General features: G+C 48.0%; 1 protein-coding gene across 1 annotated transcript in view; it reads right to left on the bottom strand.

The window, feature by feature from the left end:
• Positions 1-532: 532 nt before the first annotated feature.
• Positions 533-22,665, bottom strand: part of ZCCHC14 (zinc finger CCHC-type containing 14) — a 47,568-nt gene continuing 25,435 nt past the window's right edge. The window contains exons 4-13 of the mRNA XM_065925165.1: positions 15,198-15,269; positions 12,728-12,837; positions 12,031-12,125; positions 11,895-11,949; positions 10,626-10,905; positions 9,054-9,145; positions 8,476-8,603; positions 7,503-7,643; positions 5,944-7,413; positions 533-4,925 (exon numbers count right to left, since the gene is read on the bottom strand). Coding sequence (XP_065781237.1) covers positions 4,870-4,925; positions 5,944-7,413; positions 7,503-7,643; positions 8,476-8,603; positions 9,054-9,145; positions 10,626-10,905; positions 11,895-11,949; positions 12,031-12,125; positions 12,728-12,837; positions 15,198-15,269 — 2,499 coding nt within the window. The 3' untranslated portion in view covers positions 533-4,869. The remainder of the gene's footprint in view (positions 4,926-5,943; positions 7,414-7,502; positions 7,644-8,475; positions 8,604-9,053; positions 9,146-10,625; positions 10,906-11,894; positions 11,950-12,030; positions 12,126-12,727; positions 12,838-15,197; positions 15,270-22,665) is intronic.

Raw genomic sequence — 22,665 nt, forward strand, 5'->3', positions numbered from 1 at the left:
ACAAAGTGTGGGGGCGGGGGACGGGTCGGGGGGTAGGTGTTTTGTGGGAATAAGCACTTGAAAACCTGCTTTAAATGAACTAAAGTACAACACACAAAGTATTGACTGTGTGTGGGGTGTGGTCTGGAAGGCATTACGTGGTGGTATGTGGTACCTGACATGGCCGGGTTGGGAGCTGTATAAACAGCAGGTGTGCACGTGATCTCCATCCTCAGAGGCCCCAGGCATGACCATAGGAAGGCCTTCCCTATCTGAGGGGCTGCAACCTAGCAGGTCCCAGGAGTGGCCAGCTGTGTCTCCTGATGCTACTTACCTGACAGGAACCCTGACCAGTCCTGGAACCATGCATATGCACGTGTTTTTCTCCGGGTATCCACAAGTCTGAGAAGACCAAGCCAAACTGGAAATTTCATGCTAGGGAGAAAGTCCCTGAATTCTCTCTCTGTGGCCTGCACTGCTCAGGGTAGCACCATGGACCAGGGCAAACACATGCTTGTTACCTGCCACCACTCGAGTCCAGAGAGGACATGGCCACAGATGCCAGGGCACACTCACCATGAGTTTGGAAACGTCCGAAGGACAGTTGATCTAGTAATGCTGACCCTGATTATGGAACTGGGAGTTGGAACACCTTAAAACCAATCCCAAATCAATTCACATTTCTATTCATAGAACATTTTTTTAAAACCCAGGAAACCAGACAGTGGATTTAAGACCAGGTATCCCTTTTTTAACACTGAGAAGGCGGCGGAAAGAACAGACTTCCCTAGCTTGGAAATCAAGAATTGCGATTGGAAAGGATATGTGCCTCGTATTCTATGAGACAAAGACCTAATAAAAAGAACCTTTTTTTTTTTTTAATTTTTATTTTCAGTACATTAAATTTACTCATAAAAACATTCTAAAAATGTACAATTTTTCCTTTTTAACAAAGTATAATAAAACATAAAAACCCCAAAAACAGAATACTTGACATTTACAATTCAAAATCAAATTAGCAGAATATTAAATATTTACAAAACTATATCTTTTAAAAATATTTATAAAGTTACATGCAATTTTGTAGAATTGACATAAAAGAATGGCTCAAAAATGGGAGAATTTTCCTTCATTCCTAAAAAGAAATATGTCCAATAGAAGCTGTGAAGATTCTTGAGTACACGAGGTCTTCAGTTTCAGTACCAAAGCCTGTCTTTGTGCATCTAAGAACTTTACGCATGAGGGGCTCCTCACAGCACCGGGATGGACTAGCCGGTGCTCCCCTCCCTCCAATAACAGTGTAGTAACATTGACCTTTGGCCTCAACCAGCACAGTACGTAGTTTGCGAGTGTTGATTAAAGATACTCACTTTGATTCAGAACCTCGGGACTTTTCAGTAATTGAGCCTCTTCAGAACCCATGGATGTAAATGTCACCTGCCTCATTCTTTGGGAGTCATCTGCACTTTGGAAAGGACGGCCACCTCGCTCAGGATCCACAGGCCCATCCACTGGATGGGTGGTCGATCTGAGCAGGGTCACAGTTTCCCTTACAACCTTTAAGACTCTTGGACACGTAACACCATCAGTTACCAGTGTGTGAAACTAGCAAGGCATCTAGTAAGCCATCACGGAAGCAGGAAGAGTGACAATGACAAGAAGCGAGGAGGGTGCAACCCAGCTCCCGCTCAGAAAAGTGCTCACTAGCAACACTGGAGTGAGTGGACAGATGCAAGCCTCGGTCAGCCTGTGCTCAGACGGGAACGCGTTACAGCCGTGTAACGTTAGGCAAAGTTACTACCCGCTCTGCACCTCCATACAGCGTGCAGTATAAACTATGTGGGACTTCTTGCGATAAAGGACCTAGAATTCTAAACTGGTAAATTAAAATACTGAACCTACTGACTACTATATTAACAAGCGGAACTCGTGTAATTTTTTGGAGATTATAAATGATGCTGGTTTTTTAAAACATCCAATCACATACCTGCTTTCAAGAAAATAGTTTTGTCTTTATTATTCTAAGTGCTAGCTCCCATTTTTCTCAGTGCTCTTTAGCAATTAGAAGGTTTTAACATTTATACACTTTCCAATTTTCAATATCATAAAATAAAAATTAGAAAATAAGGTAGAAAATCGAGTGTTCTGTTTTAAAAAACAAAACAAAGATTAGTGTTTTATCCCAACGTTGTATCTACTTCAATCTGTACATTCCACTTTCCCCATTCTCGGGGATAGAAACTTTAAAATATGACAGACTACACAGAGCAAAGTGGCTGGGGCCACAGCATTTGGAAACTGAGCCCACAACTTCAATGACTAGTTGAAAGGGTCAGTTTGATCTGTGTTTCTAGCTGATAAGGAAATGCCAAATGCTCTTAAGGCTCACTGACTGTGGTTGCTTCTGGAGAGAAATTTCATCAGAGTGAATACTGCTCGCAAATATTCCCAAGTTCGAGTATGGGACTCACTCACTCGAGAAGAGGTCTCACGGTTCGGCAGCTGAATGCTCTGTGCCTGTGTGTCCTGTGTTTACATTTTACCGTTAGCAACTCTGAGTGGCCACACATGCATTTTCAAAGACAGCTAGAAGTTTCTCTGAGACTTCTGATGACTGGAACACAGCCACACAATGTCTGAACCTATTTCTCTCAATTTGAATGTCATACTTCAAACTGAAGTTTGTTCTGATTTTTTGTTGTATTTAACGCTAACCTCTAATATTTATCAAAACAGTTATAAGGGTAACAACAGACACTTTCATTCCCCAATACTGACGACTAAAACAAAAAAAAACCTAAATATGATTTTTCTCTTTTGTTATGAGACGGTTTTCAACAATTTCACTGTGTTGAAATAGGATTTATTTAAAATAGTTCTTTGTTTAAAAAAAAACCAAAAAATTTTAAAAGTTTGGCTTTCAGCACATATCCAGGCCACTGTAACGGCCTTCAGAAATATTAAAATCGTAAACATCAATGAACACTCCAAGTCTTCCTTAAACATAATATGACAAGTTCCAGTCTAGTACTCTTTAAGGCAAAGTTGTGTCAGTTCTCACAATTTTGACATTTTGTAGTGTTTATAATTTAAGAGATCAATGTAACATTCCCCCAAAAAGCTGTTGTAAGCATCATCATTACTTCAAAACTGTAGATAATACTGTGTGCCAAGAAGAGAGAGAATACAGAGGTCTGTCAATTCTGCATTGCATAGAAATAAAACTCTACTAAAATAAAACTCTAAAAAACTCTACTAAAAGCCTTTCATTAAAAAAAGTAACAACTTTCTGCTTTAGTTTCCAAGAAGTCAGGAAACTGATCTCAAAAATTTGAAGCCTTACAACACAATGCCTCAAATTCTAGGGTACTCTTTTGATTTACACCAATTTTGCATGAGGCTGATTGTCCCATTTTAAGAATGGTCTGAGTATTATTATTTTCTTCTCTTTTAAATATTCAACTGGAAAATCCCTGGGCAAGGCCTTACCAATCGGTATTTTAACATTGAAGGCTGTAGCATTTAAAACAGTATTATTGAAGCACAAAATTCCCTTTAGCCATGAAGCTTTAAGTCCCTAACTTTCACAACAAAAGCTCTCAGTGCAGTGGGGTAAAACTGAGAGCTGCGTGGTGGACTTTATTTCCCACCTTGATAAAACTAGACTTCTGCAGATCCTGCAGCTCTGTCCTGTCGGTGTAGTCTCTTTCAGAGTCTTAACCACTTTCTATTGTAGTTTTCCGGTAATTTTTTAAATGGAATTAACTATTGATACAGAGCCTAATACAAAAGAAGTTGACAGGAGAAAATTTCAGTCGTTTGCTCAGAGATTGTAGGACTGTATTATTGTTGAAAGGTCTGTCTCAAGTGTGAATCCGTTAGCAGTGAGCCTTGGGGTCCTTGGGAAGTCCATGGGAGATAAAATAACTTGCAAACTTGGCTAAGGATACGCAGCCTCCCGTCAGTGCCGCTCACGAGGCCATGCTGCTATCGCGTCTGCCAGGGTTCCTTCACGGGAAAGACGACAGGACTCAAAGCTCTGAAGGGCTGGGAAGGAAGGTGTCCTCAAAGCTTTGACAGCTAGGGATTCTCTGGGACTTGGACCCTTTTAGAAATTAAGTTGTTGCAAGTAACTATTTCTATTTAATAATGTAGTTTAAATGTATTTGCAGGAAGAAATAAAAATAAAAACCTGAAACTGCTACAAGTGCTTTTAAGGAGGGAAGGAATACTAAAATCTCTGTTGTGTACTAAGTCATGTAGCCTGCTGGTGCCGACTCTATAAAGACGGATTCTCTGAGTGTCTTGCACTGACTGGTCTCAGGGAGTCTGTCTCCCAGAACTGCAGAGATTGACATCAGTTTACATTCTTCTGTAGTGCAATCCTTAAAAAGCCCAGAGATTAGTGCCTAACCACTGTTAAGAACAAAACAGAACAAACAGAACAAAACAAAGGCGACATTTTCCCTCACCAGGGGTGTCAAGAGTCCGACTGGTAGAACTCCACTTGGAGAACTCCGACCTTCAGTTCTCGATTCCAACCTCACGTAGCTGCCCTGGAATTACGTGTGAGCCTAGAAGGACCAATTATGGCAATGCTCTTCAGGAGACGGCAGGTCTCTGCATTGCGACCAAGGGTGGAGGTGGCCAGTTTTCACCCATAGTGGAGATACCCACTAGGCCAGTCCTGACATCAAGCTCCCGTCTAGGATTTTGGCAATAAAACTGAGTTTGATGCATTCCTACGCTAGGTTTTCTATCCAGTCTAGTAAAGTAAAGCACCTTTGGATTAAAAATATTAAGCTCAACAGCAACTAGACTTCTCAGTTTTGTATTTAATTTTCCTTAGGTCTCCATGGCTTAATAGTGTTCTGTTGCCAGAGAAAAATATCAATCTGTGGAGTCCAGACTTTCTGCTGGAGGGGCATATTTCAACCTAAAAGTACCTAGAGAAGGGGGAAAAAAAAAAAAAGAGATCAAATTTGAATCACCATAGAATTACTGCCATGATCTGTCCAAAGTTATTTCCGGAGTCACTGGTCAAGATTTGGGTGCTGGAAATCTAAACCACCTCTTCTAACCACTCCCAATTCCCCTGCTGCACCCCCAAACTCTTTTGTAAAGTTTATCATATCAGACAAAGGGTGCAGAGACTACCTAGTTCCCAGTCCTTTCCCTCAAACTTTGGGAGCTCAGACAGCAAGAATTGGCCCCTTCCCTGGGGCAGGGCCAGGGAGGCCCGACCCCACAGTGGGCTCTGGGCTCGCTGCCTCAGGAGACGCAGCACCATCTGTCAACGGGGGTGGCCACAGCCCACAGGCACCCCACCTGCCACCAGACCCGACTCCAGGCTGTCTGTGCAGCTCCCCTCAAAAGTCTCCAGAAAGCAAGTGGCTGACTGTCCAGCTTTCCCCATGCCCAGAAAAACAGCAAGAACAAACCTGGTGTGGTAACGAAAGCGACACACACCTGACTAAAGGAGACAAAAAAATAGCGAGTGGAAGTAGGAAAGGGGGGAGGAGGAAGATACAGCACAGGGAGCGAGGACACCACGGAGCCACACGGCGGCCACGGCCACGCCACTCTGGACCGGGGACACAAGCGGGGACAGAGTCCCATCGGCAGCGCCTGCGCTCACACGCCACGCCCTCGGTTCTCAGGTAACACTGGGGTGGCTCTCAATCACCCACGCTTGCTCCCCAGTCACGTGGCACAAAAGAACAGACCGCGGAGCCATCGGGCCACGGCCAGCGAGCCACACTGGAGTGAGGAGCAGGCGGAAATCATAAAGACAGTCTCAGAACCAAAGCTGCCCTCGGGGCTGCACAGCCCATCAAGAGTTTGGTGCCTTTTCAGAGAGCACTTGAAAATCACTTCTTGCTTGCTTTAGAAAAAAGGAAGTTGATTATTATTTTCATAAAAAGGACACTCCTGTCTGGATCTCTCCACCTCGAGAGCCTTTACCTTGCCGATTGAAGTCCATGGACGGCTGCTTGCAGTCCTGAGCGCGGTGACCGGTGGCCCCACAGTTGTAACACGAGAGGTTCCCGCTCTTTTTGTGACTGGAACCATTGCTACTGCCCACCAAGCCCTGGGCCTGGTAGACGCCCGCCGCCCCCATGAAGTTCTGCACAGGCGGGACGGTGAAGGCGGACTGGCCGCCCAGCACGGGCTCTGGGCCCACGCCGCTGCCGTAGGGCGAGTGCACGACTGGGAAGGCGCCGCCGCCATATTGCTGGGCACCCACGTAGCCGCTGCCGCACACGGGGCTGAAGGGCAGGAACGGGAAGGGGAAGACTGAGGGCCCCGAGAACGGGTGCTGGAAGTAGCTGGCGTAGCTGACGGTCAGGCCGCTTGAGCCGCAGCTCCCGCTGCAGCCGCACGACGTGCACACAACACAGCCGGGCGGCGGGGCGGGCGCCGGCTGCTGGGGCACCGGCTGCTGCTGATGGTGGTGGTGGTGGTGGTGGTTCTGGGCCGAGGCGGGGAGGTTCCCGGGGGAGCTGCCGCCGCCACCGCCGCCACCACTGCTGCTGTAGAAGCTGCTTTCGGGGACCGAGGAGAGCGCGGGGCTGGAGCTGGGGGCCGGGCAGCTGGGCACAGTGGCCATGTTTGCGAAGGACGGGGAAGGGTGGCTACTGGAGGCGGCAGTGTTGCTGTTCGCACAGAAGCTGCCCTGCAGGGGGCCCACGGGCACACTGCTCATCGCAGAGAAGGCAGCTTTGGTGTTGGCTGTGTACAGAGCAGTCCGGGGGTTTATTATTGCAGGGGGCACGCTTATTTGCACATTGTTAGAACAGGAGGTTTGCCCAGAGATGGCGGAATCCGCAGGGACAGACGAAGACACCAGGAGTTTGATGGGCGGCCGAGCCACGTGGAAGACGGTGCTGGACGTCCCCGCGGCAGCGGTGCTGGCTTCCACCACCAGGGCCGGCTGCTGTGCCGGCTTCATCACCCTGTCCAGCGCGGACGCGTGGACGACTTTGGTGCGGGGACCAAAGGAGACAGTGGGCGACACGGAGCTGCTCTCGGCGAGTCCGGAGAGGACCTGCATGGGCTGATGGGGGGTGGACGAGGGGAGCGCGTCCATCATGGCATTGCCAAAGCTCTTGTCCACTTTGATGCTGCTTCTTGGTCCAGAGACTTTACTGCGCTCCTCAAGGGACAGCAGCGAGTGCACAGAGGACGAGAGGAGCTTCATGTCCGTGCCCCCCCTTTCCGCCTTGTGCACGGAGTTCAGCATCCGGATGGGTGCGATGTGCGAGGCCGCCGTCATCATCTGGGGGGGAAGCGAGTGGTGGCCCGACGGGGTGGAGCCCGCCTCGTTCTGCACGGGGAGGACCTGCGCCGTGGGCCGGGCGGAACTTGACGTGAAGTGGTTCAGCAGCATCACGGGCTTCTCCTTGTCAGGGCCCTCCAAGTGGATCTCTACACCTAGAGGTGGAAACAGCATCAGCACAGCCTGCTTGGGCCGGGCGGGGGCAGTGCCTCGCGAGCCACATAGGAAGGAAGGGCATCCTTACGTCTGTCGTTCTCTTCCGCGCTGTCAGAGCTCTCTTCCCGGGCCTGCACACCCATCGGGCTGGGCGAGGAGCTGGAGCACTCGGAGGAGCTGCCTTCCCGGGCCGTCTGGTGAGGGGGCTGCTCCACCTCCACCCGCAGCGCTGTGGAGAAGGCACAGGTGACAGTCCAAAGGTGGCACTGAGGTCCTCGAGCCACAGGACACAGCGCTGGCTGTGCCCGCCTCTCCCGCCCGCAGGCATGCCTGTTGCACTCGTCTTTACATCAGCCCCAAGGAGGCAGGTCCTACCCTGTCCCTACGCACACAGGGTTGAGGCTCCCATGCTCAGCAGGTGCACACGTGGCCATGGCCTCGGCTCCCCAAGCACGTGCCAGACCAGGAGAAGCACCAACCACCAGGTGCTCCCAGAGCAGCCCTCCAACAGAGACCTCTGTGTGCTGAGGCCCCGGGACACAAGACCTTTTCGGTCAAACAAGTACCGAAAAGATGCACTGGCAGTTTTTTCTTCGGAAGTTCCTGTCACTCTTGATGTTTCTAGTGCATAAGGAAAACAGCAGAAGGGCTGTTACCGTGGTCCTCCACCACCCCCTGAGGAGAGGAAGGCAGGGGGAAGGGGAGAAGGCTGGTGGTCTGGCATCAAGGACTGCAGGGTGGACCTGCAGGGCAGCAGCCTAGGGCCACCTCTCTGCACCCATGTGAAGGGGAGAGACTGGCATCTATTTTCACACTTCCTGTTCTTTCCCTCTCACCAGAGCAGTTTCTGGGTCTAAACCTTTTGCCCAAACAACTTCAGGCAAGTCACCCGTCTCCAGCTGTGAACCTAAGGTCCCTTCTATTTGTCTACTGCAGAAACTACAAGAACTAAAATGATGAAAAGCAACTAAGTACTAGCAGATGAAAATGGAAAAGCGGTGTGACCTAAGGTCTGATCCTCCCCAGAAGGGCCCTGGGTTGGGGTGCACCCGGCCACCCACCTGCAGCATGGCTGCCTCGCACCGTCTGTACGGGCCCCACGTGGCTGGTGGGGGGCACGCGGGCCACCCCGCTGCTGCTGACCGGGGCAGGAGCCGAGGGGTTCAGGCACCGTTTCTCTGACTTCTCCCTGTGCGACAGGAAAGCACACCAACAGCCGAGTGTTAGTTCTGCTGAACAAACTCTCAGTGCTTCACGTGAGAGGTCGTGAAGTCGCTCAGTCGTGTCCGACTCTGCGAGCCCATGGACTATAGCCTACAAGGCTTCTCCGTCCATGGGGTTTTCTAGGCAAGACTACTGGAGCGGGTTGCCATTTCCTTCTCCAATGCTTCACAGACGCTACTTAAGTACACATATTCCTCACAAGGATGATTTCCATCAAAATAATCCCTAGGGTAGAAGATAACCGACTTGTCAGATTCACTCTAAAGGGTTGTTGCTAGCAAACCAAAGCCACATTTGTAGAGTTTTAAGAGTATTAATTAAGGTTTGCTAAGCCACCAGCAGTAACAAGTCCTAGTATCTGTTACTCATGTTAGAAACTAAAATGAACACATTTCATAAACAATCTCACACTCACTTCTCCAGCTCCAGTTGAGTCTTCAGTTTTTTCTTTGCTCCCATGGTGAGGGATTCAAATTTATTTAGATCTTCTTCCGTAAGGCTCAGAAACTTCCAGAGAAGAAACAAATTACAAAGTTACTGAGAATTAACTAGGATTCTGAAAACAATGAACTTGCAGTTTAACTTAATAAACATATTCGACCCCTCGGATACGTAAACCCATAAAACTTAAGCAGATAATAAAAGACAGGAAAACATTACAACATTTACTTGCTAGGTGACTTGGTGTCCAGAGTCCAAAATACAAGACACCCATTTTGCATCTGAGGGTCACAGGCTGTGTTTCCCGAGCCTCCGGCACAGGTGTCTGAACCGGAGCTGGGGGAAGGTGGGGCCCCTGGAAGGCACGTGCTGTGCGGGCAGGTGATAAGGACAGTGTCCTGCAGTCTCAACTGCTACTGGGATGCAATTCACGGAAATGTCTCCTGCTCCAGGGACGGACCGACTCCCACAGACAGGAGCATCGTCCTCTTTAGCAGCTCTTGTTTCTTAGAATCATGGGACACCAGCAACTCTGTTGAGTAGCAAGTGATCCAGAAAAGCAGATGCCATCCAAACTGAATGGAAACCTAACCCACTGCCCTTACACTAAGAAAAATATCCTACTTGGTTCTTGTGACGGTCCATAATATGATCTGTGATTTTAGCCTTTTCAACTACATACGTAACACTACAACTTTTTAAACTGATCATGAACAAGGATAGTAAAATCTGTTGTTTTTAAGACTTATGAATCCTAAACTGAGAGTACTGAAAATACACTTAAAATGTGTTTTTTATTAGCAGTAAAAGCTTGATTTCTAGTTCTTCAATTGCAGATTTTTGGACGCAGGAAATGTTTACAGAGATCAAAGCTACCACAGCACTTTATCCAGCAGGGGGCGCTCAGAGTTCAAACATCCCCTATAGGTCTAATTTATCAGAGATATTGAAACTTGAAATTTCAGAATTTAACCATGGGAAAAAAAAATGCTTCTTGTCAAAATTCTATTATAAAAATACTTTCTATGTAGGACTGCTTGAAAAATACAAAATTCATCTATTCCTTTAGCTATATGCCCTTAAGAAAGCCAGGTCATCAGCCAGCGTTTACCTGGGTCAAAGTATGTGGGATCCTTTAAAAAGGCCTTCACTGAGGGGCATCTAAGAAAGGGGGTGTGAGCACCAGAATCCACTACTTCCACCCACTGCAGGGTGGCTGGAGGCACAACACCCTTCACATCACACACAGCAAGTATCTACTTGGGAAGACCCCAAACTACCTTTAAAAAGCTGTTTGTTCACAAGCAATCTATGTTCCAGTTTTTGTTTCCAACTGCAGGCAGCTTCAAATTCAAATCCACGGCCCCTTCCAGTGAGCTCCCGGGAGTTGGGGGGCATGCACCTGGCAGTGTTAAGGACCAAGTGGCACGACCTCCACGACACAAACACTGCCGAAACCCAGCTTGGTTCCTCTGGGAACAAGGTCCGAAGAAAGATCACCCGAGACAACAAGCGTGTTCTATCTGCCTGCCAGTAACCAACATACCTTCTCCATCGTGAGCTGTTTAAAGACAGGGTAATACTTGTGCAAACGCAGTTTCCGAAGCCAGTCTAAAATCCCGTTTTGTTCCTGGGTCTGCGGGGCCTGCAGGCTGGACGGCATCAGGATGGTGGGCGAGCTGTCCATCGGGGTCCGGTAGGCCAGAGCTGAGCCTGCACCCCCCGAGTGCGAGCAGTGGGGCAAGGCGGCCGCGCTGGCCGAGTGCTGCACATGGTGCTGGGCGCTGCCCTGAGAGGATGGGATGCCGGCCACTCCACACACAGGCCTGCAAGGACAGCAGACAGGTGGTTTTCAAACATTCACGGCCTCCACTCAAGACCAGGCTCCTCAGTCTGTCCTGAATCTGTGGCCGATTCCACTACCAGCCTTCAAGTTGCTGCCTCTGCCACTACACCACTGCCCCGGGTGACCATGTGTGGACATGGATGTGTGTGCGCACCTGTCTAGACACGGGGCCTGAGCATGTGTACACACATGTGTGTGTCACCGCCAGACTTCTGGTTGAGCTGCCTAGTTTTTTTCTGTTGTTTCTATCATAGGATGATACTGACAATCATATACTAAAATCGACTCCAAACTTTTTTTTTTAAAGTAAATTCCAGAAAGCTGGAAGGAGCAAAAGCATCTCTCTTTGTCCCAGCCCCTTCCACACTAAACTGCAGACCCACAGATTTATCATGTGCTCACATACTCCAGGTGAGGGGGTGAACAAGAAAGGCAGGACATCAAAGACCTCCTTGCCTGACTAGCATCCGTAGGACCAAGTGTGTGTGTGTGTGCGTGCACACACAAACACCACATGTGAGGTCAGCCCATTTTAGTGAAGGCTGTCAGTCCACACAGATGACAGTCCGCTTGTCACCTGGGCACCACCACAACCACTGTCGGGCCCCAGCCGGCAGAGAACCCCTAGAGCAGCAACTCTGGCCCTTCATGGATTTAATCACTCCCTGAGAGCTTGTAAAAATGAAGATTCTCAGAAATTCTAGTTTCCTAGAATGTATAGGGCCCAGAAACTGGCATTTGCAATAAGGGTCTTTGGGAATTCTAATTCCAGTGGCTCAGAGAACCCCTTTTTTCCTATTTTTTGAGAAATCAAAAAGTGGATTATCTCTATCCAATTCTTATCCAATATTACTAGTTAAGACTAAGATCAAGAATGCCTCAACTCCAGAAACAACTACTGACACACAGTGAAGCAAGCTCTGTAGCAAGGCTGATGGAAATGTGCTGGTTGCATGGTAGAAGTCTCACCTTCCAGACACGCCCATCATGGTACCGACTTTAGAAAGGGAAGGGTTGCCAGGACCTGCAAGTTAAAATGAAAATAATTCATTCACAGACCATAAAAATATTTCTACTTTTACTGAATTACATTTTACAAACTCACTTGGACTTTGAAGCTGTTGGGTGGGAGAAGAAGTGCTGAAAAATTTCTTAACGTGGTCATTTTTTAACACATGAGAAGGTAATGAAGCCAAATACCTAAAAAAGAAACAGAGTCGTTTTATCAGCATAAAAATGTATTATTACCAAAAAGTAACTGGGAGAGAGATTTTAATTTTCAATTAAGAGACATTTGTATCAGAGAAATAGTAAACAGAAGTGTCTTAACCTCTAATCTTCCTGTTTTATTCAGTTTAGCTCTTGGCAGGATTCGTGTGTCTCCCGGAGCCCCTTCCCTCGTTTACACTGCATGAACAGAGTCTCTCGGGGCCCACAACATGCGGCCTGTGGTCTCCGCTGCCGGGGGGCACTCCGACGGCGGGCCCAGTCCCTGGGCCCTGGCAGCAGGGCTCCCTCCACAAGCATGTACAGGACAGCGTGCAGGACACCCTCAGGGTCCAGAGACACTGGGCCCAGGAGACGTTTTATTAGGTCTCCCTTTCATCCTTTCTACTACAGGACAGAAAAAATAACCAGATTTTATTTCGTAAGACTGTCAAAATTACAGCACATGGTGGCATATACTTTGGAATTCCTTCACTTGTATATCCTCAAAAGCATGCCCGGGTTGTTTCACACGGTGCTGCTGCAGGGGGCTGCTCTCCATGGCCTTGGAGGGGTGGACGGGAGAGGAGCATTACCTCAGGTCCGCTTCCAGATCCATGTGGTTTCGCTCTACATAAAAGGAATCTGGGCCAGCTAAGCAAGGAATGAATTTCTCCAAATTTTCTTCAGGATACAGCTGAGACAACTGAAAGAGACAAAAAGGCCCAAGAAGTATTGCACGATCCACTTTACAGAACCAGGACTCAGTGTGAGAGACACCTGGGCAGGTCAAGGAGGTGGCGTCTGCTGGTGTGAGTCCGGGCTTCTGCATTCACTGGGACGTAGGAAGCCACAGCCCACCACAACACAGGGAGCTGGGCGGCAAAGCCACCACATTGACCCAACTCCAACAGGGACCTGCCCTCCGAGGAGACAGTGCACATGAGCCGTCCAGTCACGGCAGAGCACGAGGAAGAGGCGGCTGCCATACGAGCGGGCGGAGGAAATGGGCAGGGATAAACACGCCCCACAGGCTGAATGCGGGTCAGGCAGCAGCCGGCCAGGAGCCCAGGCACGGGGCAGGGAGGCTGTGCCCTCACTTCTGAGCTCTCTTCTGTGGGCGGCAGGCCGCAGGGAGCCTCTGCAGGTGGCACAGGGTGCAACAGCTATCCTGGGGGCCAGGCGAGAAGCCCCATACTACCCCCTGGAGCCTGCTTCCCCATCCAAAGCAGAAAGCCCACAGGCCACTGGGGGAGAGATGAGATGGCGCCTGCTCCCAGAGCTCAAGCACAACCCCCAAGTTTCTGGGGATGAGGCAGAACACCTTCCTGCCTCTGGGAGAAGAGGAAGAAGAGGAAGTCCTCCTGACACTGGTCATTTCTCAGGGAAGGTAAAAAGAAAACCCCTCCAGCCCCGAGGAAGGGCAGGAAGCCCTCCTGAGAGGAAGGGCCGGCAGGAGCACAGAGTGGACCAGGTCCGCTGCTGGGGAGGGAAGGGCAGTGACGCTGAGAAACGGCCCCAACCCTGTGCCTGGAGCCTGGGCTGCACCAGGACGGGCAGCCCCCATGCCCACCACAAACCTATCACCAGCAACAAGTAACAGCACCCTCCCTGGGAGTGGAATCAACGGGGCAGAAAGACCCCCTCTGTTCCACAGGTGAGGCAAGACCACACCACACTCCTCTCAAGGCTCCAGGGACCAGCAGGTCTCGTTGGGGGAACCCAAACCCAGCTCTGCTCCTGATAAGACTAACCTGAAGCCGCACTAATGGTTTGATGGATTCCATTTCCCAGCTAGTTCTAGACATGATGTCTAACATTCAATCAAAAATTATAAGATAAAAAAGAGGTGGTAATCGATTGTCAAGATACTCATCAGAACCAGACTCAGAAATAACCCAGATATCAGAGCTATTAGATTACTTGAAAATGAACAAAAACCTCTAAAATTATGGTACCTGAGATGAAGAATTCAGCTCCTCAGCAACCTGGACAGAGCTGAGGAGAAACATCCCTCAACCTGAAGACAGGGCCAAGTGCACGTAACTCAAGGCCCAGGAGGAGGCAGTGGAGAAGAAATACTGAAGGAGGCAATGGACACGATAGTGAGGCAGAGGCCCAGAAGGGCAGAGGACCCGAAGTCAGGTGAGTGTCAGCTGCTGCAGATAGCCAGACAAGAGCAGCAGGGTCTGCCAGCATGAGCGGAGTCCAGAGAAGCGCCTTATCACAGAACGAGTGGGGAGGCCCAGAAGAGAGGAAACTCAGCGGTCTACATGCTGCAGAGGGACGGGAGAGCCCGGGGCAGGACCCACAGCCCTAGAAAGAAGGCCTGTGGCGCCCTTCAGGGCAGGGCAGGCCAAAACGAGAGATGTGATCGAGCAACTTCTGTCCAAGCTTTTCAGCTCGATTTTCTCCCATGGGATGTTTTCCCTCATCTTATAATCAAACTGCCAGCTGCACTTTGGAGACACCGCAGCTGTGCTGGCTCCACTCGACGAAGGTGACCACCTCAGATGCGCGACTGTGGCTAACGTGGTTCACCGCCTGGCACAGGCTAGGCTGAGCGACTTTAAACATGCAGGCGTGTGTGCACGCACATGTGTGTATGGGGGTAAAGAGGTATTTACCAGTGCAGCTTGTTGTTGAAACGGTTTTCGTTGAATCAATTTGAAAACAAGCAGGGTGTACAACATCTGCCTTTCAATTTTTTAAAATATTTGAAAAAATAAAAACAAACAGGAAGATTCAATATGTAAACACATGAAGGTGGAAGCAGGTGAAGTCTCTGCCCACCGCCGCCCATGGGAGCCTCTCCCTCAGCCGTGGCTGGAAAGCAACAAACCTCCACCAGCCAAACAGCCCTCGGCACCCGCGGACTCACATCTTTCTGCCCCAGCTAGTTCTCAACAATGGGAAGGACTGTGGACCACACGCTCCGCCAGAGCGCGAATGCCCACCCTGCACTCACTGCCATGGCTCAAGGTAGCATCCACGGACGTCAGGCTGCCTTTTGACCATGATGAATGGGACCCTGTAATTTTTATAAGAACCCTTAAATCACCTTACCTTTGAAATAAATTCAGTCACTTCAGAGGAAGATTTGGTTACTGATGTGATTGAAGAATCAGACCACAAGACCTTAAAAACAAACAAACAAACCTTAAAAACAGACACCACATACTCAATTCACAGCACAACCTTCCAGGGAGTCATAGCCAGGACATGGCAGCAGTGGGACGAGACTTTTATATATATAAAAACCTCGTGCATTTATATACCCCTTTGCATGTTATAGAAAAGATGTTCACGTAAGTCCAGTCCATTAAAGCTTAACTTCCTGTTTTGCGCAATTATTCAAACATCACTAAGTCACTCATGCATGGAGTCTAAGGTTGCCCCTTTAAGTGTCATAAAGTCCCTGATGACCCTGACTGCTTGTGTGCACAGCCCCCCATGGGGGAACCCCCTGCTCAGGTCAGTCTACATGGAGTCAAGACGTGATGTGAGGTGAGCCTGTCTAACGGTGAGTGCTCACGTTCAAGGCTGTGGCCGTGCTGGCTGCCCTCAGGAGTCTGACACAAGCCAGGGCAGTCAGGACCAGGAGAGCAGAAACAGCTCCCACTGCAGGGGGCGGGGGAAGAACTCAGCAGAAAACACCAGAAATGCCTTTCTGGAAGCTCTACAAAGCCTGGTGTGTATGCTTTTCCTCCATGTACCTGTGACAGCGGGCAGTTTTAGTTCACAACCACAAATGTCCATCCTCCCAAATGGACTGTGAGCTCCTGGGGGCAGGGGGCTGGCTTCCCAGCACTGTCTGCGGTATTTTCCACCTATGTCAGCACACATGCCTGTCAGAGGCTCTCCTGTGCTAAGAAAGGCGTGAGCTGAACTCAGAAGGAGCGAGACAGGACAGAGGGAAGAAGGTGGGACTGGAGGGAAGCAGGGCCCAGAACAAGAAAGGTTAAACTGTGAAACCATGACGTTCACCCTAAAGTCCAGAAGCACTGGAGGATTTCAAGTCAGGAAATAAAATGACTGAGAGTCTTCTGTCACCCAAAGGGAAGCGTTACATGCACACTGATGTAGAGAAACCAGGGCTTGGAGATAACCAAGCAACTCTCAAGCGCCCACTACCCGCCGGCCTCCTGCATGCTTGCTGACAGTCTCCCAGGCCTGAACTCAGGGCTGACACCTCTCCTCCCTGCTGAAATTCACACGAGTCCCTTTCTACTCTGGAGCTGTCGTAGCACAGAACAATTATTAAGGTGTGTTTTTCAAGCCCCAACAAAACACAAATCAATCAAGACAAGGAACTTTTCTCCTTTATCTCTGAATTATCGACGCCTCCTAGAATTCATCACAGCAAGTGCTAGCATTTTTTAATGAATGTGCTGTGCGCCATCCAAAATCTACCTACACTAAAATGAAAATACCGACACCATTTTTTTCTGTTTGAAATAATTAAATCTTTTAACAACACTAAAAACAACATTGGGGGTAGTGAGCTGCTACCCACATAAAACACCAGCAACAGCCACGATTAAAGGTGAGAACTTTCTAGCTTTAGATGTATGACCCAAAGCACTGTTGACATTGTGGTTTTCAAAGTAAAATATGCTGCATGTCACGTGGCACAAACACACCCTAACTCAACTTAAAGCACCAAGTCCAACATCCAAATGGTGAGCATAGCACAAACATACCATTTTACATTGAAACAGACAATCTGCTTCCCTGACAATTTTACATTTAAAGAGGCACAACTATTCTAGGTTGCCTGCTCCTGATATGTTCTTCTTTGACTTCCAAAAGGAGTTGATGTTTCCACCCAGGGCAGATAGGAAGCAAGGACTGGAAACCAGCTGACTTCAGCAACACACCTCTGCAGGAATCGCAGGCTGACCTGACCCAGCCCTGAGCCAGAGAGAGGCCGGCCAGCCCCCAGAGGGGCGTGGACCAGGAGAGCAGCCTGGCATCTTGCCTCAAGCTAGAGACATGTGATCCAACAAGTCCAGGATAGCATCAGTCATAAGCTAACCCACAGTTCTGTACCAGCAAGAAAAAACACTGCCAATCAAATGCTGGCACAGTCATTTCCTATCACCTGTACTCACTCAAAGAGCCACTGAGACCTACAGAGATGGATTTCAATGTTATCTGAAACATACACAAAAAAGCATGGTATGCACAGAATAGGTAAGTATTTCTTCATGCTCAGAGTCTGACTCCTCTGACTCACTGTCTCAATCTCAGCACCCACTGGTGCAGGGGCAACAGCTCAGGAAGAGGTCCTGCTACTCAGGTCACAGCCCTCATATGGGCAGCCCTCATGCGCCCAGCACCACTAGACCTGCCATCAGGCCTCTGAGGAGCTCTGAAGCCAAACACAAGGACAGGCAGAACAGTCACAAAGGACAAGGCAGCCTGGAAGCAGCATGGACCACATGCTTTTAGAACTGTTTTTTAATGCTAAAACTATCAACAATATTTGCTGTGAACTACAAGGAGAAAGCATCGCCAAGAACAGGGTGTTATGAAAAAAGAACTGTTGGGGAACAAGAGTTCTTCGAAGTTTAAAACAGGGCAGCAAAGGTGAAAAATTCAATTCAAGATACAGAAGATGAAGGACTCTTCCACAGAGTAAATCAAAAAAGTCAAACGGAAAGAAAATAGAGGAAAAAAGAAATAAAAGAGAGGGCCAGTCTTAAGGTCCAACATGCCGACAGCAGGAGTTCCAAAATAAAACTGAGAAAAATGGGGCAGAGGAAATCAAAAGAATGATTCAAGAAAAGGTCCCCAAGTTAACAGGCTTAAGTAAAAAGGGCTAATGCGTCCCAGCACACTGGATGGAAACCTACACCCAAGTCTGGCTCTGAGAAATGTGGGAGTGACTGGAACGAAGAAAAGGTCCTAAAACTTCTAGAAACTGTAGAACAGAGCCATGCTTCTCAATAGCAATACTGCAAGACAGGAAATAAGAAGTGCTTCCAAGCTCCTAAGGAAAAATGACAGCTGGTCTAGAGTTGTATTCCCAGTCACGTGTCAGGGCAGATGGATAAAGACACTGCCAAACGTGAAGGTCGGGACCTGTGCCTCCCCAGGACCTTCTCTAAGAAGCTACAAGAAGCAGAAATGACCTGGAGCAAGAGGTGATCTGTGAGCCAAGAGCAGGGAACCAGAGCTGGAAGCAAAGAGGGGACGAGGGGAGCCCAGGTGAAGACACGGGGGCCCTCAATGAGACGGTGCCAGCCTGAGTCCAGGTGGGGGAAGGGAGGGCCACACTCCAGAGGGGAACCAACGGAATGTTGGACGCATTTGAACACAACCAGGGAAAACTTAGGGGGCAAAGCTATTTTCCAAGTATTTGTTCCCAAGCAACAACAGAGAGAGACAATTAACCCCAGGCAGAACAGAGCACTGGAAAGGAAAGCACTAGGCGTCCGCCACACGACCCGGGTACCACAACCTTCCCACGGTCAGGCTGTCACACAGCACCGAGGTGTGAAGTGTGTCCCCTGGTGACCCAAGCACGTTCACTGGAGTCTCTGCACAGATGGAGCTGATGGGAGCAAAAACTAAGCAAGAAACAGTTGCCAAGACTGACCCTCAGCTACCAGCGAGGAAGCATTCAAGGCAGTGAAGACTGTTTCAAGATGGAAAAGTAAACTTTTAAAGAAAAGACACAGCACTAAAATAAATGTACTGTCAACCCACTCCAGTATTCTTGCCTGGGAAACCCCATGGACAGAGGAGCCTGGTGGGCTACAGTCCGTGGAGTTGCAGAGAGTCAGACACAGCTGAGCGACTGGACAGCAACAGCTGGGCTCCCAACAGAGATGGGCATGAGAAGAGTGGGGTTTTTATTGGTACTGTGCCACAGTTCCTCTTAAGTCAATACAACTCTCCCATCTGCTAGGCATTTCAAGTGTTTGGGTCATCTTCTGGGGTTTTTTCCTACCCTGTCTTTCATGCGTAATAAGTAAAGAAAAATATACTGTAAAAAAAGTTTTAGTTATTCAACAGTGAGTTTGGGGAAGCTAGTAAAATGTGGACATTGCTACATGGGTACAAAATCATTTTATATTTTAAAAGATTCTGTCATCTGCTTCCTGGATTTGATTTCCACAGTAACTAGTAACTAGCAATTACAACTTCAGCAAATACAAAACCAACTCCATGGAAAAAAAAAAGAACAGGAAACTCAAACTCCTACTTGTAGTCTATTTGTTACTTACGTCTTCCTATAAAAGAATAACCTTTCATTCGTATCCCGGAAAACAATGACACATAAAAATTAAAACTAGAGATAAACAAGGCTGAAGAAACGGGGCAGGGGGAGGGGAGCACGGGCAGAGTCGCTGACTTTTCCCTTAATAAGTGAAAGTTTCCAAAAAAAAACTGCTTCCTGAATCTTCTTACACTGTAAGCAACAGAGGGCACACCTCACCGTGGTATGGCAGACACTCGTAACAAAGGTTTTTACTGTTCTGGCCGTGGTACAATAGATATTCATTTCCAAGTTCAAAAGACAACCTATTTAAAGGACAATTTATCCTAATTATTTAGGGCTTTGTGGACAAAAATTAATACTCAGGTAATTTTTAAAAGTGTTTTATTGAAGTGTAACTGACACTGAAATACACGTATTTAAAATGTACACTCTGATCTGTTTGGACGTACATATCCACCCATGAAACCATCCTTCTGGTCAATGTAACGGACATAGCCATCACCCCTCCCCAGGAAGCTACTGACCTGCTTTCTGTCACTGCAGATTATTTAGCATTTTCTAAATTTATCTAAATAAACCCGTACGGAGCATACTCTTTTTTCCCTGGCTTCTCTCACACACGTAATTATGGAGCTCTCTCTGTCCATACTGCATCAGGAACCCACTCCTCCATGCCCAACGGCCCGCTGTGTGGTCACAGTACACAGTGCGTGCCCAGTCTCCCAGCGATGGGTATTTGGGGCCTTACGAATAAAGCTGTTATAGACATTCATGGACAAACCTTTGTATGAACACATACTTTCATTTCCTTTGGGTACTGACCTAGAAGTGGGGCTGATGAGTCATATTTTAGGAGTATGTTTAACTTTTTTAAAAAACTGCCAAACAGTCTCCCCAAGTAGTTTCACGGTTTTATGCTCCCAGGGCAGTCCTTCCACATACCTGCCAGGAGTTGGTGTGATCAGTCCTGTGGATCTCAGCCATTCTGATGGGCAGGCACCATTAGCTCATAGTGGTTTTAACTGGTCTCTTCCTAACGGCTAATGACACTGCACATCTGTTCACATGTGCTCTCTGCCATCCACACACATCTTTCTTGGTAAAATGTCTGTGCATTTTTAATTGGGTTATTTTCTCATCATTGAGTTCTTGAGAGTTCTTTTTATAGTTTGAATACAAATCCTCTAACAGACACGTAATTTACAAATATGTTTCTCCTAATTCTGTGGCTTGTCTTTGAATTTTCTCCACAGAGCCTTTCAAAGAGCAAGTTTTAAATTCTGATGAAGCCTCAGAGCCTTTCAAAGAGCAAGTTTTAAATTCTGATGAAGCCTAACTTGTTCATTTTGTCTAATATGGATCATGTTTTGGTATCCTACCTAAGAAATACTTTTGCCTGTTTAAGTCATAAATCTTTTTTCTGTGCTTTCTTCTATTTTATGCTCTATGTTTAGGTCCAAAATTAGTTTTGCATTAACTTCTATACAAGAGGTGAGGTTTGATCAAGATTCTTTTTTCTTTGCATATGGTTGTCTGCTCCAGAACCGTTTGTTGAAAAGACCAACCTTTCTTCACTGAACTGCCTTTATACCTTTGTCAATAATCATTGACCAGGGTGGTGTGGCATCCAGGGCCTTAGCCCAAAGCAGAGGAGGCCTGGCCCGCAGGGTGGAGCAGTCACCACTGCTGACCCCAAGCCCAGCCCAGGGCCACCCCAAGCGGAGCCACAAGCAGTGGGAGCCTGAGCTGCCCTGGCCTCATCAGGACGCTGCTGGTCCCAGAACACACATGGAGCACTTGGGGAAAGGCGGGAACTTACGCCTGATTGATGGTGCCCAAGCAGCCTTTGTCCTTCTGGGGGTCACAGTTCCAGTTTTTGTTTTCTTGGCCACGCCGAGCAGCATGCAGCACCTTAGCTCCCCAACCAGGGATCAAACTCATGGCCCCTGCTTTGGGAACGTGGAGACTTAACCACTGGCCTGCCAGGGAATTCCACGACAATCAAACTCTTATCAGAAAACTCAAGAATGACTCCTTATTACCTTGACTTAGGCAAAGATGTCTTAAACACAAAAAGCACGAGTAACGAAAAGAAAAAGGAGGTAAATGGGACTTCATCAAAAGTCAAAACTTGTGTGTGTCAAAGGACAGCATCAAGAACATGAAATAAATTCCCACACAGCGGAAGAAAACATCTGTAAGCCAAAAGGCCTGGTAATTTCAGTCCTAGGTATATATCCGAGAAAAATGAAAGCATTTGTCCACATGGAAACCTGTACACAAATGTTCACAGTAGCATTACCCGTAAGAGGCAAAAAGTGGGAACAACCCGGAAGTGTACCAGCCAGCTGCTGAGTGAGCAAACAGAACGTGTCCATCCACACAGTGGAGACTCACTCAGCCACCAAAAGGGAAGTACCAGTACACGACACAACGCAGATGAGCCACAGAAACGTGATTTGCACGAAAGAAACCAACCACCAGAGACCACATATTGTATGGACTGCACTCTGGAGAAACACGCAGCACAGGCAAACCCAGAGACAGAAACGGGATCAGAACTGCCTGGGACTTGGGGAGGAGAAGAGGGCAATGACTGCCAACAGGTGTGTGGCTTCTTGGGGTGATAGAAATACTAAAATTAAATTGTGGCCATGGTTACTGAATTCTGAATAAATTGTAAAAACACTGAACTTTTAAAATTTTTTAGAAAATTTATTTGGCTGCACTGGGCCTTAGTTGTGCCATGGGGGATCTAGTTCCCTGACCAGGGATCGAACGCTGCCCCCGGTACTGGGAGTGCAGATGTCTTAGCCACTGGATGACCAGGGAGGTCTCAACACTGAACACTTAAAATGGATGAATTCTATGGTATGTGATACCTGTCTCATCAGAGGTGTAAAAAAGAAAGTTGCTTAGAAAATTTTAAAAATGTTTCATCTTTAAAAACACCAATGATATTCTCCCAAAGTCTTCCCAACAGTCAAATGACCGTGTACATGTGAGAGCAGCGCTGGCCCCAGGGGTGCCCCTACACCTCTCAGCAGCACCTCAGCATCAGGGCCCCTGCACTTCAACACAAGTGCCGAGATCGGGTAGTGAGGCTTCCAATTTGCTCATTTCAAAAGTGTTTTGACTGCTCTGTAGTTTTTTCGATATACATGCTATTTACTATTCATTCACTTATTTATGTAGGCTGAACCACACAGCATGCAGTATCTTAGCTCCTCAACCAGGGACTAAGCGCGGGCCACTGCGGTGAAAGTACCAAGTCCTAACCAATGGACTACCAGGGAGTTCTCT

The sequence above is a fragment of the Muntiacus reevesi genome, chromosome 2 (assembly GCF_963930625.1).
Source record: "Muntiacus reevesi chromosome 2, mMunRee1.1, whole genome shotgun sequence".
Lineage (NCBI taxonomy): Eukaryota > Metazoa > Chordata > Mammalia > Artiodactyla > Cervidae > Muntiacus > Muntiacus reevesi.